Source organism: Cynoglossus semilaevis, chromosome 2 (genome assembly GCF_000523025.1).
Source record: "Cynoglossus semilaevis isolate Cse_v1.0 chromosome 2, Cse_v1.0, whole genome shotgun sequence".
In the NCBI taxonomy this organism is placed as follows: Eukaryota; Metazoa; Chordata; class Actinopteri; order Pleuronectiformes; family Cynoglossidae; genus Cynoglossus; species Cynoglossus semilaevis.
The window spans coordinates 6,603,930-6,619,748 of NC_024308.1; the positions used below are offsets into that span (position 1 = coordinate 6,603,930).

A 15,819-nucleotide genomic window follows, 5' to 3' on the forward strand; every position below is an offset into this window, starting at 1 on the left:
CATGGCGGTAAAAGGGGCGGGTCAACCAAGCCGGTTCTGATTTTAATTGGTTGCCGTCAATATTTTGGTCAGTTTCGACAGCTGATTTGCTGGAAAGGAGTGCCTCGAAATATAGTGTTTCGTCATGATTCTGATGACTACTTCTAAAATTACTGTATTAATTTACATTCATTCAGGCATTAAAAACTGTTTTATTATTACAAGCACAACGAAAGGGTGTATCATGTCTTAAAAAGCAAAAATAATATGTGGCTTCATATTATTTCAGGGCTTCACTCCTCTTCAAAGCAAGTTAGAAAGTTAGTAACAGAAATTGGTGACCCTTAAAAAGAATAGCAGAGAAATTTTAGAGATCATTTAATAAACATTAAAATTCTTAAAAAATAAACATATATCTCTAATAAAAAGGCAGTGGCATTAAAGGTACCGTATGCAGGAAATTTCTTTACAAGAGAATAGCTAATTCATTCTTTTAAAAGAATAGTCTTTAATAGACCAGAAGATGTAAACAACAATGCATTTGAAATTCATCTGCAGGGATATTGCCCCCACTGCTTGTATTTCTCTGCTTGGAAATCTATACAACTGGACAACAGACCCAATTAGACCAAAAAGGCAGTTATAATCCAATAAAAAAAGAGCATTTACAGCATCCCAGATGGGAGGATAGTGTATGCTACATTATCCAGTGCTTACCAATACTAACACAAAATTCCTGCATACAATACCTATAAATTGTGCATGATTATTGCTTGCATGATATTTGCTGTGAGGCACAATGAGGAAAGCACATGTACTGTATACATAAATCAGAGCACCCGGTAGCTCTGCAGCTGGTCACAGACACTGGACAGGTATTGTATGTGCATGTAAAAAATGACTGGAAGCACATGATCAAATACACTGACCCTCTGTGATGATTCAATTTAGCATCTTTACCTCAGGCACGACAGGTGGGAAGACTCATACGACTTATGATAGTGCATCACCATGTAAGCTGGTGAAGTCATTAAATACTTTGCTTCAGAAATATCCCATCTCATCTACAGTTTACATGGTTACATATCTGTTAAATATAGATTCAGATAGAATATATTTGTATTTCTAAATTATGCAACGAGACTAATCTATTGCATTTTATGGTGACAACAGCATATGATGTGCTGCACAATCACTTGCATAATATTTTCTGAGTTTGGCAAAAGTCCATTTAGCTCCAACACTGTTCTATACTTTTGTGATTTCAAGAAGTGCTCAGAGGAACACGGGCTGTTCCTGTCCTGTGAGGAGTCGGTATGTGGAGGCTGGCATTGTTTTCAGGTGAATCTGTCCAAAGAGAGAGGAAAATCATCACTTAAAATATTAAAAGTATTGACCCCTAAAATATCTTGAGGTTTTTTTTTGTTAATAACTCTCTCACCTCTCCAACTGCATTTGTCAGGATCTGGATTATCTTTTCATGCGGTGTGGCTACAACACTTTGTCCATTTATCTCAATGATTCGGTGCCCGACACGAATGCCTCCTCTCTCTGCTATACCACCTCTCATTAAACTGCAGATCTGTAATAAACAAATTGCATACATGAATGTGTTTGACTATTACCTCAAACATTTGTAATGCTTAGTGCAATCACAATATCAAAGTAGACAATCTGACACGTTTCACTGCTTAGAGCTAGTTTTCAAAATCAATAGAAAATGTTATGTGTATGTATGAATAACTAAAACAATAGTCTAAACATGATTAATAATAGAATGAGGATCAACATACAATTCCATCTTCCACACTGAAGCCCAGCTGATATTTGGGATCTGGCCTCTTGATAATTGCCATGGTGACTGGAGGGCAGTGAACGATGCTGAGCTTCACATATTTTTGGCTTTTTAGGTCCTTAAAAAAAAGAAAATGTAAGTGAGCTCTTGAAACAACAAGGCAGTGTTTTATTGGATGGAATATGAAAATATGATCTGCACAAGTAAAAATAAGAAAAAAAAATAAAAAAAATACATGAAATATAGTGCCATCTAGTACATTTTTTGTGCAATTTGACAATTTAACAATCTGAGCTAAGAATTCTGTTCTTACCCGGATAATGTTTTGACAGGTGGTGATGGGCAGACCCACTAGGCTCGTCCCATTGACGGACATGATTCTGTCTCCGATGCTAAGCTCACCGCACCGCTCAGCTGGACCTCCATGAAGCAGGTTGGCCACCACCACAGTGGGAAGGATAGAACCCCAGCCAGACTCCACCACAGCCAGACCTAGGATCTCACCAGATGTCTTTGTAATGGCAACCTGGACCACACACAGAAATCTAAAATAAGCCTTGTATATTTTTTTCCATTAACAGCAACTTCACCCTGGATTAGATAAACAAAATTAACACAGCCATCAGTGAAATGATGTCAAAATATCCATCCTCTTTTACAGGTGAACTGAACAAGTAATACAGATGTGCAAAAAAGTGTGGTGCAGATTTTTTCTGCATTTAATACTTAGCCTTCAAAAAACACAGACATCTACCGTAGGTGGTTAAATAATAAAAAAAAGAAACTCTTGCTTACATCTCTGAGGTTCTGAGAGTCAGAGAAGTGGGCCAGGTCTCCATTGTAAAGCTCCTGATTTTCCAGGTAGTCACTGTACTCTCCAGGTCTCAGGTCACTGGCTTTGATCCCATTGGCCTGCAGGAACTGCTGATAGGCCACACCAAATGCCTGGCCAATAGCCTGAGCTATTATCTGAGCCTGTGAGGGGAAAAAAGGGAAATATTTTCAACCTTGAACCACATTTGCATGAGAACTTGAGGACTTTTGCATGCAAGGTGTTTCTGAGGACATTTGTTTTAGTAAGTTTGCACTCTCTTCTGTAGTCTCTTAAAAAAAATCAATACATATTAATTTTCTTGGAATAAAAATGACCATGATGTTATGAAGTACTTCGTAGGAAGTGACTCACATCATCCGAGGAGAAGACATGGCAGACCATTAAACACTTCTTTTGAGACCTAGCAGAGGACGACGTGTCACCATCTTGTCCTTTACGTTTCCTTCGTGCCATCAGGACCACAATGTCACCTATGTCAGCGATATAAGAAATCATTTGCAGGGCGTGGTCCATCATGGCTTCCTAAAAAAAAAAAAAAATCATGTCAGAAAGGAACTTCAGCAAAAGATTACAAACATTCACCAGTAAATAAATCACCATGTATACAAAACATTCACAAATATACATTTAACATTCTTTCACTGGTAAGTTCCAATTTATTGATTATAATTTGCTGTTCCTACACCTACACCGGTGCTGCATTGAGGGACATGCAGCCAAATGAAGAACTACTGTAATAATAACTGACCTACTTTGACTTTATTACACAGTGGAGCAAATTCATTGTTTCTTAGCACTAACAAGCTGCTGATATAAGTACAAGTGAGGACAGTGAAGTACCTGTGTGTCAGCAGTGAGCACCTTGATTCTCTGTGTGGAGATGAACAAATCCACCTCTGTCATTGGCTGAGATTCACCCTCGGGAGCCTGAAATACAAGAGAAAAGTCAGGTTTTTCTATTTCTGATGTGAAAGTCAGCGTTGCAGTTTCAGTTCCTGCAGAACTTCACCTTTATTCTCTCCACGGCCTCCTGAGCCTGAGTCATACGGACATTTGTAGATGGATTCTTTTCTGATTTCATCTGAGTAGAGCCCAGATACTTGGCTCCAAATATCACCCCATCCAACAGGTCTTCAGGGTCACAAGGACCAGGCACTACAATTTTAAACAGTGTTAAAGTTACAGCTTAAGTTTTAACACAGAGTAAAATAGTATTACTTTGTCTTACCATCTTTATATGAAATCTGGTTTTCGGCTCTCTGCAATTAAAGAAATAAAATATGTAGATTCAAGATTAGTTCAGAACAATAGGTAAATATTTTAAATGGGCCAATGTATGGTGTTGCCCTTAGTTTCTCTTTTTACTTGAAAAATTTCCAGCTGCTGTTAAAAGCAAAATAAAAGCTAGTGAGTGGAAGAAAGGACAGAAATGTAACCTAAATCTTATTGCCCCAGGTTATATTTTACAGTTCTTGTGGTTACCTCTATTGTGACCTACCTGTTCACTTTCTCCGACTGCTTCTTCATCTGGAGGCTCCTCACCGAGCTTCATCCATACTGGTTCAGGATACTCTTCATCGGGCAAAGAGGCCAGAGAGTCGTCCCTGTGCCGTTGATGTCGGCCATTTTCATGATTTCCCCAGTACCTCTGTGCGTCTTCCTGGCTGTAGGAAACCGATACTACAGCATCCACCTCACCTCCGGGGGGCAAACAGGTTAAATGTGGTGTGGCTCCAATTTCTGTGCACTGCAGAAGCCCCAGCAGGTCTCTGTGGTGGCTTTCAGAAAACAACAACCCAGTGGTTTCAGAGCTGCCATCAGCTGTTGTTAACACAGCAGCACATGCTTCCACTTCAGACGGACCAGGAGAGTGATGGAGAGGCAGCGTCTGACAACAGGACTGAGGCTCTTCTCTCATTAGTTGAAGCTGGCCGAGAAGGTTGTGTATATGGCTGTGGTCTTCATCAGCTGAAGTTCTATTTGGAAATTCTTCTTCAGTGACTGAACCTTCCAACTCCCTGAAGGGTTCTTCTTCCTGATTTGCGACAACAACCTCTAGATTTTCAATTCCTTCTCCTCCATTCTTGTCTGTTTCTATATCATTTTCCCTGTCCTTCAGTTCCTTCTCCTCGTTCTGAACCAATTCCTGTTGGTTAATGTTGAGTTGAGCCACTGGGTCACTCATGTCCAAATGTGCAACTAATGACTCTTCTCTAATGACTTTATCCAAATCATCAACAGAAGGCGGGAAGCCTGGATCATACATGTCATCATCTGAGTCTACCTCAGTGGAGGACTCTGATCTCCAGTCTAATGGAGGAGGTTCAATCGGGTTGAAGGAATCCAGATCTTCCACATCTGAACCGGATCGAGCTGATGCATTCTGTCTGTTGACCTCAACGCCAGGGATTTCATCTACAGTGTCAGAGTCAGGCTGATGGATGTTTGACAGTGACTGATTAGTAGAGAAGTCTGTGTCCATGTTTAAAGAAATCCTGTCAAGAAAAATACTTGTAATTTATTTTGAAACCAATAAAATTGGAAATCTATTCTTGTATCCACGTGTTGGAAAATGCATGGTAGCACTGTACTGCATGTCTGAGGTATTTAAAGAGTTAACATATTTGTAGCACTGTACTGCATGTCTGAGGTATGTAAAGAGTTAACATATTTTAAATGCAAAACATACTTTTGCTTTAAGTACAGTATCTCAAAGACCACTGTAAAGTTCCACCATCAAGATAGAAGACGGTAAACCTAATGTTCAAAGTGCATGAGCAATATATGCCATGTCTGTGACCACCTATGTGAATACCAAGATTAACAGCAAGTGTGTCTCCTTGAAAACCCAATAGGATACACATAACATTTATTAATTCATTTTGTGACAAACAGCAGGAAACAGCATTTGTTTGAAATGCGAAAATACATATTCAACACATATAAAATATTTTGGTGGATGTTGCCCTGTCTCTCTTTAATACAAGCCAAATCTGTCATTAAGTAATTTTCCTATGCTCAATGGACAAATGTTATTTTGTTTAAAACATGACCAATAAACTAAGTAACTAAGGGGGATGTGTATGTTCTGTATTTACCAACACTAATCAAAATTGGTTAGTGCTTTAAACCAACACTAATCAAAATTGGTTAGTGCGAAATATGGCTTTATCATCCCTGCAGGTAACTAAAGTAGTTCAGTTTTGTTTTGTTTTGAAGAAAACTCTATTTAGAAATAAAATTGTAAATGTAGAAAATTGTAAGTTTCTATTAAACAGCAATAAAAACAACACCATGTATAGAAATCTGTTACCGTTAGCTCGTCCATGTAGCTTAACCCAATTACACGTCTAGTTAAAGCAACAACATTTTACAAAATCACTTCAAACACAACAATAAAAATAATATTTTTTATTACCCAAAGACAAATGGTAAATCTCACTTGATATGTTGGGACTTCTCGTTTCTTTGTGCCCACAAAGACACTGCTGAGCCTGCCACGACAGACGCGGTGACGTGGTTTGAGGATTGTGCCTTTCCCCTAAACTTTTGCCACGTTTTACTCTGCATAATAGCAACAGCAACGCTGGCAAAATCGGCTCCGTTACATAGTCAAAGAGTTAAAATAGGCACAGTTAGAAAAATAGTGTTAGAGTTGCTACGGCTGCTGTTGAACAGGCAGCTTCCAGTCTTGTAGCATAGACTGCTGCGTTCAAGTGCTTCAGTGAAAAAACCTTTGCTCTGTCAGGTCGTCTCAAAAGGCAATTTAACCACTATTCTAGTACCTTATTTTTAGCGTAAACCCCCTTAAATATTTATAATTAACATCTTATAACAAATAAATCTACAGTCAAATGTTTAAATAGTTGTTGTTTATTAATAAGATGTACATTAGTCAAACAAATTCCGACATTTTAGCTGACACATGAAAGCAACGGCTATTACGTCACGCTGAACCCACAAGTCTTGCTAAATCAAACATCGATATATCGCCTCAGCAATTGGGTTATTTACACACCTATTTTCCGTGTCCTATTTAGAAAAATGACAACTGTATTCCATTCTGGAAAAGATATTTAAAAGAATCCAATTGCATTACCATAACCAAATGGTGTTGAGTAAATAATTTAGAATTTTGATTCAGTTGCTCATTCAAGAACGTTTGATTAGTTGCTCCAGGAGTATTACTTGATGCAGAACTAGAATACTTTGTCATCAGCATGTGAAGATATACACTATCACATATTATTTTTCATACTACTAAAATGGCAAGATGAACACACCTGATTCGGGCAGAGGCCACATCAATGACAAATGGCTCTAAATGTATACTGCCTGTAATCCCACTCAAAAAAAAATGGACAAAATAAATTAGGTAATAAGAGATATGCTTTTTCTAAAATATCACTGCCTGTAATCCCACTCAAAAAAAATTGACAAAATAAATTAGGTAATAAGTGATATGCTTTTTCTAAAACATATATAAAGTATATTTTGGTTCAGTTTCCGATTCCTTCATTCAGAATTGATCTGCATTAAAACTGTGCTTTATTGTCAGAATTCACATTTATTTATTTAATTATTTTGTCATCATTTTGGAGCTGTCTAGTCACCATTGCCACTGCTCATCTGCATTAAACCAATCACAGATGAGATTGTTCCCATCAGTCCCACCAACCATCGAGGGAATTGACCGGCCCACAGGAAACCAGGTGGCATCCAGTGGATGGCGTTACAGAGATCCGCTGTTTTACTGAAAATGGAAAGAAACTCCTCTCTCATCTGTTTATGGAGCTGAAAACGACTACAAGGAAAAAGATCAATGTGTTAGAAAAGCGCTGTGTAGGCAGAGACTGAAACTTGGTAATAAATCTCCATAAAAAGCACCCGTTGATAATGCTGTCTGTCCTTGATCTCCTCAGCTGCTTCCTCATCAGCAGAAGAATTCGGAATGATCTGGAAAAAAATATTTACACCTTAGTTTTCTTTTGTATATATATCTCTTTAAAAAGTTTCAGCAGCTGCTAGGCTGCTAATTGTTGTTTTCCACTGTAACGATTATAATCAGTAACTACTCATCAACCAAACTTGTAGCAATTAAATGGTCAAAAATGCAATCGAAGCTAAACCTAAATCTCACAACATTTGGTTGTACTTTGCAGTCTGGCCATTAGAGGTCAGTAGTTATGTCAAAGCGCAGCCTCGGGTTATTCCTTGGACTCCTAACGTGTGGTACAGGCAGGGAGTCCCACCTGAGTATCCCCAGAAGCAGCGAGGTCCCCCACAGCACTGTGGTGAAAAGCCACCATTCTTCAGACTTCACTTTGATGAGCTCAGCATCAGCTGCCCATGCAATGTGTTCACAGGGGTAATAAAGCTGGTCGGCCACGTTGGTTAGCACGGAGATCCAACGCACACCCGCGTCCTCCTCCTTCAAACAGAGCAGAGTTCCATGTTAACAGTAGATTCTTATTTGAAATATCACTTGTGTTTAAAATTTACTGTAACTGGGAATTTATCTAGGATAAAAGCAGTTTTGGTAGAAATAGTTTATGTGAACAGCTAGCAGTTACAGTATAACTTTTGTTTTGTACTTATGTAAATATGTACTTTTTAAAAATGCTGCTGGCTTCAGGTGGCCTCCAGGTGTCAAAATTATCCTTGTGTCTACATTTGAATTTTTTTTCAACAGTAATTATTATAAAGGTTTGATCATGAACAGCATTGTGTACTATTTATGTTGGTCCAGATGCCGCAGTAAAGTGTTTATATTGAAGGAAAACTAGAGCCTAGTTTATAGTCTAACAACGTATTTTCATAACAGCAGAACTATTATAGTGATCGAAAATAATCTATTTTATAACACGGTGTGTTAGAATCCCCTAACTTTAATTCACTAGAAAAACAGGTTTTATGTGTTGTGACACATAATGTTATGTACATAATTTGGAAAATAAATATGCAAAATTAAAAAGAAAGACAAATAATGAATTTATTTGTCTTGCATAAAACATAAACCTAAAAGATTATTTGCTTTTGGGGCTATGGAGTAGTGAAAGCACTTTATTTACCTCCGAAGTTTTGGTGAGTCAAAACAAGTGTTATTTATCACCTATTCATTGTCATAAATGTGTTTTGGCACACAGATATTCACCCTCACGTCTTTTAAACAACTTTATGGCAACTGACGGGATCGTATCAGCTCGGGAAGACGAAACATCAGTGTCATCAGTGTTGATCGGCGGCTCACCCTGGTTCCCAACCCATAACTGCAAGAGTAGGCCAACATGGACAGATCGTCAAACAGCCTCAGCACCGTCCTGCACTGGCTGAGCTGAGCAGAAAACCGGAGTAAACTTTTTCCCAGGGAAAAAGAGCCTGCTTCAGCCCTACGGGAAAGAACTCCTCCAACAAGCTGCGAGCCATAACAACAGGTCCTGATCTGAGCAAAAACACAAACACACAGGGGATAATGTGGTACAATTATATATTGTAGATTGTAATGTGGTACACTTAGTGTACATACAATTATATATTGTAGATTATATATCTATATGTATCTATAAATATTCATTGACAGTATGCTGCAACTCATGTTTGTATTTTATTGTATTTTACCTATTTGTGTGTTTTACTGTTGTTTTGGTGCTGTACTGCTGCTGAAGCTTAATAAAGGGATTAATAAAGTTGAATGATTAATATTTTCTGAATACTTTTGACTAGATTAATATGAATAAATTGAATGATAAAATAATAGTTTATCTTTCTAAAATATTTATTATTTATACTTGGGTGAAAGTTAATTAATACGTTTTTCTCTCCAACGCTTTTAAGATAAAACTTGTTGAAAGTAAAGACTGCTGACTTTAGTTAACTTTAAACAACAACAAAAATAACATTAAACTACATTAAACCCGCATTAAAACAAATAAGTCACTTTGGATAAAAGCGTCTACTAAATGCATACATGTAAATGTAATACATTTAAGTCGCACTATGACAAATAAAGCAGCATTATGACAGTAAAATATACGTAGAACAGTGCATACCCCATCCAGCTGGTGAAGTCACAGATTAACTCAGAGATACTTACAACTTTATCTCTTCCTCTGTAAGACTCCAAAACTTCGACCACAGACTCCATAGAATGGGGCACGTTTGACTGTAACACACACACACGCCGAGAAACAAACTAGTATTGACTTTTTAGTGTTGTTTCTGAAGAACTGACGGACGTCAACTAGACTTTGTACACAGAAGAAGACGCTATATCAGACCCGACTAGATGATCCCCGAATTAAGGTGGGATGGCGGTGAACTGCTGCCCTCTTCTGTCGAAGACAGATTTATATAAAAGAAACACCCCTGTTGATTATAAAATATTTTTACTTATATTTTAATGAGATTCAAAAACGTATTCAAAAGGGATTTTTTTATTTACATCAAAAACACTACGGAATACTCAATCGAGGCAGCTACGTTCAAGCAGCATGTTTTTGTATTTATCAAACTGAGAATATAAATGAATTCTCGCGTTCCGATGATCGTGGAAAGCTACTTTGCTTTGGCAGTAAAACATTGTAACCCCAAGATTATCACCACAAGATGGTGCTGAAAGCCACAAGCGAACCTTTGACAAATATCTTTTACACTTTTATTTCTCTATGGTAGCTTAAGTGGATGAAACAAACTGCTTTGCGAAAAGTGACAATGTAAATACAAAAAAAACAAGATGAATTAAAAAAAAAAGTTTATGTGACAATGTAAATACAAAAAAACAAGATGAAATAAAAAAAAACAACTTTATTTTAAGTTATCAAAGAAATCAAGAAAATTACAATATGGCAGTAATAGTGTGTTTTCTTTGTATTTCTTTACAAGCAGATTTTCTCACTAAACGACGTTGTGTGTTTGTCTGTGTGTTCAGTTTGTGATGTTAATGGTCAGTGAAAGGATAATCGTTGTCATAAACATCTGAAAAAGATGAAAACAGATGCGATTAGTTTAACGGTTCAAACATGTACAGAAAATTTACTGAACATGAGTCAGAGAAAACTCACCGTTGGAATGATCAACATCATCATATATTTCTCCTTCCCTGCAAAGGAAAAGCTTATGTTTAACAGACAACAAACACTTCATTATATATATATATATATTATAAAGGGCCTTAACATTTGACAGTGAGCTGAAAGTGGAAGACGATTCACTTACATGGGAAGCAGAAGGGATCTGGATACATATCCATCTGTGGGCAGCAAGACAAAACAGGTGTTCATATCATATGATTATATTCATATAATCAATCTCTATTTTAAGTCACATTAAACAATCATGTGGCAAATGTTTATAAATTAAAAAAAAATCACTGCTTAAGAAATAAAATGACACTACAAAGAACATACATATAAAACTGCTTAAATTATACGACAAAGAAGATGAACAAACTGAACATCTTAGCTTCCGTAGTTACTAAGAATATCCAGCCCACATTCACATACATTTTCCAAACCTGTTGCGGCACAGAACTTTCTTGCTGTTGGTGAACTGAATGGCATCCAGGACTTCTCCCTGACACACAGGCAGGTCTTTACCTCCCGACTTTTTAATGACGCCTTTAGGATCCACCATAAGTCTTTGCAACACTCTGATTGGTCCGTCGTACTGTCAAACATTAGATAAGAGACCAAAAGTTGGGATTTATTTTCTTATCATTTCAAGTGATTTTTGGACACAGTAATGTTGTGTAATGTACTGTAGGGTCAGGGACCGGTCGTAGGTTCAGTGCTTTTTTTTTTAAAGAAGATTAACAAACAAATAAATAAATAAATCATGACACGTTATAAGACTGATAACATTTACCTTAAATTTTTTTCTGAATGCTTTCTCTATTTTGGGATCTACGCTGAAATAGAAAATAACATAATTTAGTGTCATGTGACACTGATATTATAATAGTACAGCAACCATCAGACAATAACAATGTGTGAATTTCCCCACAGTGGGACAACGTATCTTATCTTAACTTGTTATTTTTACTTTCAGAAACAGAGGCGGGAACAGATACCTGAATTCAGGTGGCGGTGGAGGGAAATCTTCATTTACTGGTTGAACGTCGTCATAGTCGTCTGAGGGCAAAAACACACTGTTAACACAGTTTTTGTTTTCTTCCTAAAGTTTTGATGAAGGAAAAAAACAAAATAATTTTGCTGTGAACTCTGCTGTCGTCGTTCTTACCGTCGTTGTCACTCATGCTGGAAGATAGAGGAGACAAAAAAGTACTTGTTAGCTGAAAAAACTATGTGCTTATGTATGTGCTTAGCATTACAATACTGTACACTGTAGCATACATATTATTAAATACATTTGGAAAAATAGAGGTGTGAACTTGATCGACTGACTTGTCTGAGTTGTTGAAGTCCATGCGTGCAATCTGTGGAGGGTCAGGAGGAGGTGGAGGTAAATCTGACACGTCTGTTTGTTTGGACTGCAGCACTTTACGCTTCACTGCCTCACAGTCAATGTCCACACATGTGTTGCTGATGTATCCATCTGTACAGAGACAGACAGATGCAACAGGTTAAATAAAATAAAATAAAATAAAATAAAATAAAATAAAATAAAATAAAATAAAATAAAATAAAATAAAATAAAATAAAATAAAATAAAATAAAATAAAATAAAATAAAATAAAATAAAATAAAATAAAATAAAATAAAATAAAATAAAATAAAATAAAATAAAATAAAATAAAATAAAATAAAATAAAATAAAATAAAATAAAATAAAATAAAATAAAATAAAATAAAATAAAATAAAATTCCACTTCGTTCGACTAACTCACAGTTTCCACTGAGAGAGCGTGCCAACCATTTTCCTCCTGGGTTGTTGTTCACTCGAAGGATCTCCACACTTTCACCTTGTCGTACATCCAGGTCCAGTTTTCCTCCTCCGTGCCAGTCGTGTCGGACTTTGGCTGTATGAAGAACTTCAATCTCCCCTTGCAACTACACAAAAGAAGTATTGAAAACTACTTAAAAAAAGTACTGACATATTTTATAGAATCTTGTCCTTTACATTGGACCTTCTGCATGTTATTGTTTTTCTTACCATGAAGTTCTTCCTCAGCTCTTTCTCTCTTTTCTGTTGTTCCATTTTTTCTTTCCTCTCCTGCTGCTGATACTTCTTGACTTCCTTCTTGCTCATCTTCTCAACACTAACCTGGTTCGATTCCTTCTCATCCCTTTAGAAGAAGTATTAAAAATGTATTATGTATTTTAAAAAAAAAAAAGAAGTATTAAAAATGTATTATGTATTTTTAAAAACATATAGATTGAAACACTCTTCTCCCCATGACAACCCACCTTTACTACGTGACTAACAGTTGACCAGGATTAAAATAGAGCAATGAATGTCTAAATAGTTCTACCCAGATCTATACAGAAGAACAACACAGAGTTTCACATGCAACTTAAACTGTTATTGCCGCTTTGGTTTAAACAACTGTAGACACGTTCACTTCCGGATTGTTTTATTATATACAGACATCATAAATAGATACGGTCGTTACTTACACATCAACTGACTCGTACAAATCATCATCGTCATCATCATCATCATCATTATCATCCTAAAAGAGAAAAAGGTATTTTAAGCAAAAGTATTGCTGAATTACAGATAAATGTCAACCAAATCATAGACAAAGAAAAGAAAAAGTTATTTCAAAGATAAACAGCTTCAAATTAACTTAAATTAGGCAAAATACGTCAAGTTAAGAGACAAAAAGCTAACTTTGATAAAAAGAAGTTAGCTAAAGTTGTTGACGTGATGTAGAAAAATTAGGCAGAGCTAATATTGAGGTAAAAACAACTTCCCTAATTCAATTTGACTCCAAAGTTGAATCATTTTTACACAGACAAATTGTTCAAAACTTAACAAATAAGAGAGCTCAACGTCATTTCTACAGGACGTAAAGAAGATCAGTGCGAAAACCAATTGAGCGGCCATACTCACTCTGCCCACACCTTGTGAATCCCTGTCGTTCCATGAATCTGCAGAGTTACACAGTAGTGAACACGACGGTTTCCTCTCGAAAACCTTCTGATATAAAGTACGACAAATAAATGCGCAGAGATATTTTTACCGTTTCTCTCAAAACTTCCAATGTCATCATACATTTCCTGATCGTCGTCTATGTTTCTGCAATTAAGGAACACAAAACATGTTGACAATATTTCAACAAAGAAAAATATCCATTACTTAATGTTAACATATGTTTTATTTATTCATAACTACTGTAAACTGTACTTAATCACAATAACAAGGAAGTAATGTAATATAATATTATTATATATAATATTATATATTTTATATAATTTTTTTTTTTTTTTTTTTCTACTCACATAGCAGCAATCTGGTGTGGCAGCCTGCTGAGTCTGTTGGGTGTTTTTGACAGTTTTGGGAAACTACTCACTGCTGGCAGTGACGCCTTTCTTTCTGGTGCAGACAAAGATCCAGCTGAAGACCAACCCAAAAGAACCAATGAAATATTATAATACTATATGATAAAAACACAACACTGAAAAAAAATCTGGCTCTGAATGACACTGAAAACAAAGGCACGATTTTCTTTTCTAACTAGTAAGAAGTGTGATTACTGTACGTAAAGACAGAGACACTCACTGTCACATCTGTTGTTCGCTGACGGACCAGGTCTGTGGGTGATCTTCTTGAAGGCCTCTAGGTTGACATTTGGAGGCCGTTTAGGCTTCAGTGGAAGGGGTTTCTCAGGGGGAAGGGCTCTCCTCAGCGGGGTGACCTCCCCTGTGCTCCTCTGTCTCTGCTGCTGTCTGTGGGGCACAGGCGTAGAGGTTGGAGTGACAGCAGGGCTCCGGGCAGAACCAAGAGGTGGAGTAAGGGCTGGTTTCAAGGCAGCGGGTCTCTGGTTCCTCGGCATCATGTTCTGTTTGCTGGTTTGCGTGACCCTGCTGAAATCTGGAGAGTGGTTGGTTGCTTTAAATCCAGAATAAGACATAGCTCGAGGGAGTGAATGAGTTCTGGGAGCTATAGAGGAAGAGTAGGAGGAGGAGGAGGAGGCCACTGGCTCCGCACCCAGGAACGGTGTCTGTCTGTTCTGGCCAGTCGATGAAGTAGAAGGAGAAATCGGAAACATTCTTTGGTGGGGAAGGTTGTTCTCCATCACTGGAAAGATCCCTTTCCCAAAAGCAGGTTTTAGTGGAGACACTGGTGAGCTGCTCTCTTGGCTGCTGCTGGTTGCTGGAGTGAGGACTTTGTTGTTGAAGCGAGCCCTCAGAGCCCTGAAATCCTGGATCTCCTCCTGAAATCAACACAGAAGAGTCAAATCAAGCCTGCAGCTGCTCTGGTTGTAAAGCAGGAAGTTAGCAGTGCAAACCCACTCACACCTTCACACGCACACGTTTACAAACCTGCATGCAGCATCTTTAGACAGTGAGATAAAAACAAAACAAAAAAAACCCAACACACTTCCTCATTTATAAATCCTCATCTTAATTAATGTCCTTGGTATTTTAAAGATATTGACAAACTTACTTTATTTTGATTTATTAACAATCTAAAAGGTATTCTGCAATAAATAAATAATAATAATAATAATAATAATGAGCCCCAATTCAGGAACGTGTGTCAGTGAATAACTCCTGTCAGTGTAGTACCTAGCAGCGCCACATGGGGAGCAGACTTGCTTTCTTTGACTGAATTTTTATTATTATTATTATTGATAATAATAATAATAATAATTTCCTACTTGCTGGGAATCCATAAAATTGGATTTGAAACAAAGGTTATTTCTGAATAATCTTCAGACATGAATCAGCCAACATTATTTATCAACTTTTACTGGAACAGAAGAGGTGTGAAATGAGTGTCTGTGGCACTGCCGTCGAAACTTCCAAGAAACAGATCATAAAACTCTAGACAAAGATAAGGAGAAAAAAAAAAAGAAGAGTGAGTTTGAGTTGTCATATATGTCTGAACAAATACAGGCTGTGCAGAGGCAGACCACAGAGTGGAGATACACGCAGGAAGTCATCCGCACCGCACACCTATGCTTCAGCTGTATCCTGCACCCGTTACAAAAGCAACATCTCCTGTCCCCCGTACAACAGTGAGCTGTGCTGCAGCAGCTGCCGCCGCTGCTGCTGCTGCGGGGACCCACAAACTAATGGTTTTT

General features: G+C 37.3%; 4 protein-coding genes across 20 annotated transcripts in view; 1 reads left to right on the forward strand and 3 right to left on the reverse strand.

Moving 5' to 3' along the window:
• dock7 (dedicator of cytokinesis 7) overlaps nucleotides 1-15,819 on the forward strand; it is a 428,740-nt gene that overhangs the window by 160,423 nt on the left and 252,498 nt on the right. The gene's annotated exons all lie outside the window — the stretch shown is intronic.
• si:ch73-40i7.5 (amyloid-beta A4 precursor protein-binding family A member 3) lies at nucleotides 172-7,005 on the reverse strand. 2 transcript variants are annotated; one of them, XM_008333679.3, is made up of 11 exons: nucleotides 6,052-7,005; nucleotides 4,108-5,104; nucleotides 3,838-3,868; nucleotides 3,619-3,764; nucleotides 3,450-3,536; nucleotides 2,961-3,131; nucleotides 2,570-2,749; nucleotides 2,088-2,300; nucleotides 1,773-1,892; nucleotides 1,421-1,561; nucleotides 172-1,326 (listed from the first exon to the last, which is right to left on the reverse strand). In XM_008333679.3, exons 1-11 carry the CDS (start codon nucleotides 6,177-6,179, stop codon nucleotides 1,255-1,257), a joined length of 2,286 nt encoding a protein of 761 aa, XP_008331901.1. In that variant the 5' UTR covers nucleotides 6,180-7,005; the 3' UTR covers nucleotides 172-1,254. The 2 variants fall into 2 exon arrangements, with proteins under 2 accessions (XP_008331901.1, XP_008331912.1); XM_008333690.3 differs by having other exon boundaries at nucleotides 6,028-6,164.
• Nucleotides 7,144-9,880, reverse strand: pex11g (peroxisomal biogenesis factor 11 gamma). Its single transcript, XM_008333666.3, has 5 exons — nucleotides 9,703-9,880; nucleotides 8,860-9,051; nucleotides 7,862-8,040; nucleotides 7,497-7,565; nucleotides 7,144-7,413 (listed from the first exon to the last, which is right to left on the reverse strand). The coding sequence occupies exons 1-5, from the start codon at nucleotides 9,751-9,753 to the stop codon at nucleotides 7,215-7,217; spliced, it is 690 nt and encodes a 229-aa protein (XP_008331888.1). The 5' UTR covers nucleotides 9,754-9,880; the 3' UTR covers nucleotides 7,144-7,214.
• The window catches only part of LOC103395843 (FYN-binding protein 1), a 7,847-nt gene continuing 2,423 nt past the window's right edge, over nucleotides 10,396-15,819 (reverse strand). For 2 of the 4 annotated variants that reach the window (XM_008333646.3, XM_025054123.1), the window contains 15 exons: nucleotides 14,292-14,946; nucleotides 14,012-14,126; nucleotides 13,753-13,808; nucleotides 13,623-13,660; nucleotides 13,184-13,239; nucleotides 12,720-12,852; nucleotides 12,454-12,616; nucleotides 12,011-12,161; nucleotides 11,847-11,863; nucleotides 11,677-11,737; nucleotides 11,472-11,514; nucleotides 11,111-11,273; nucleotides 10,824-10,857; nucleotides 10,670-10,707; nucleotides 10,396-10,583 (listed from right to left, as the gene is read on the reverse strand). In XM_008333646.3, coding sequence (XP_008331868.1) covers nucleotides 10,546-10,583; nucleotides 10,670-10,707; nucleotides 10,824-10,857; nucleotides 11,111-11,273; nucleotides 11,472-11,514; nucleotides 11,677-11,737; nucleotides 11,847-11,863; nucleotides 12,011-12,161; nucleotides 12,454-12,616; nucleotides 12,720-12,852; nucleotides 13,184-13,239; nucleotides 13,623-13,660; nucleotides 13,753-13,808; nucleotides 14,012-14,126; nucleotides 14,292-14,946 — 1,761 coding nt within the window. In that variant the 3' untranslated portion in view covers nucleotides 10,396-10,545. Of the gene's footprint in view, nucleotides 10,584-10,669; nucleotides 10,708-10,823; nucleotides 10,858-11,110; nucleotides 11,274-11,471; nucleotides 11,515-11,676; nucleotides 11,738-11,846; nucleotides 11,864-12,010; nucleotides 12,162-12,453; nucleotides 12,617-12,719; nucleotides 12,853-13,183; nucleotides 13,240-13,622; nucleotides 13,661-13,752; nucleotides 13,809-14,011; nucleotides 14,127-14,291; nucleotides 14,947-15,819 lie in introns of those variants that run through there. The other 2 variants (XM_025054124.1, XM_017041480.2) reach the window with 2 other exon arrangements.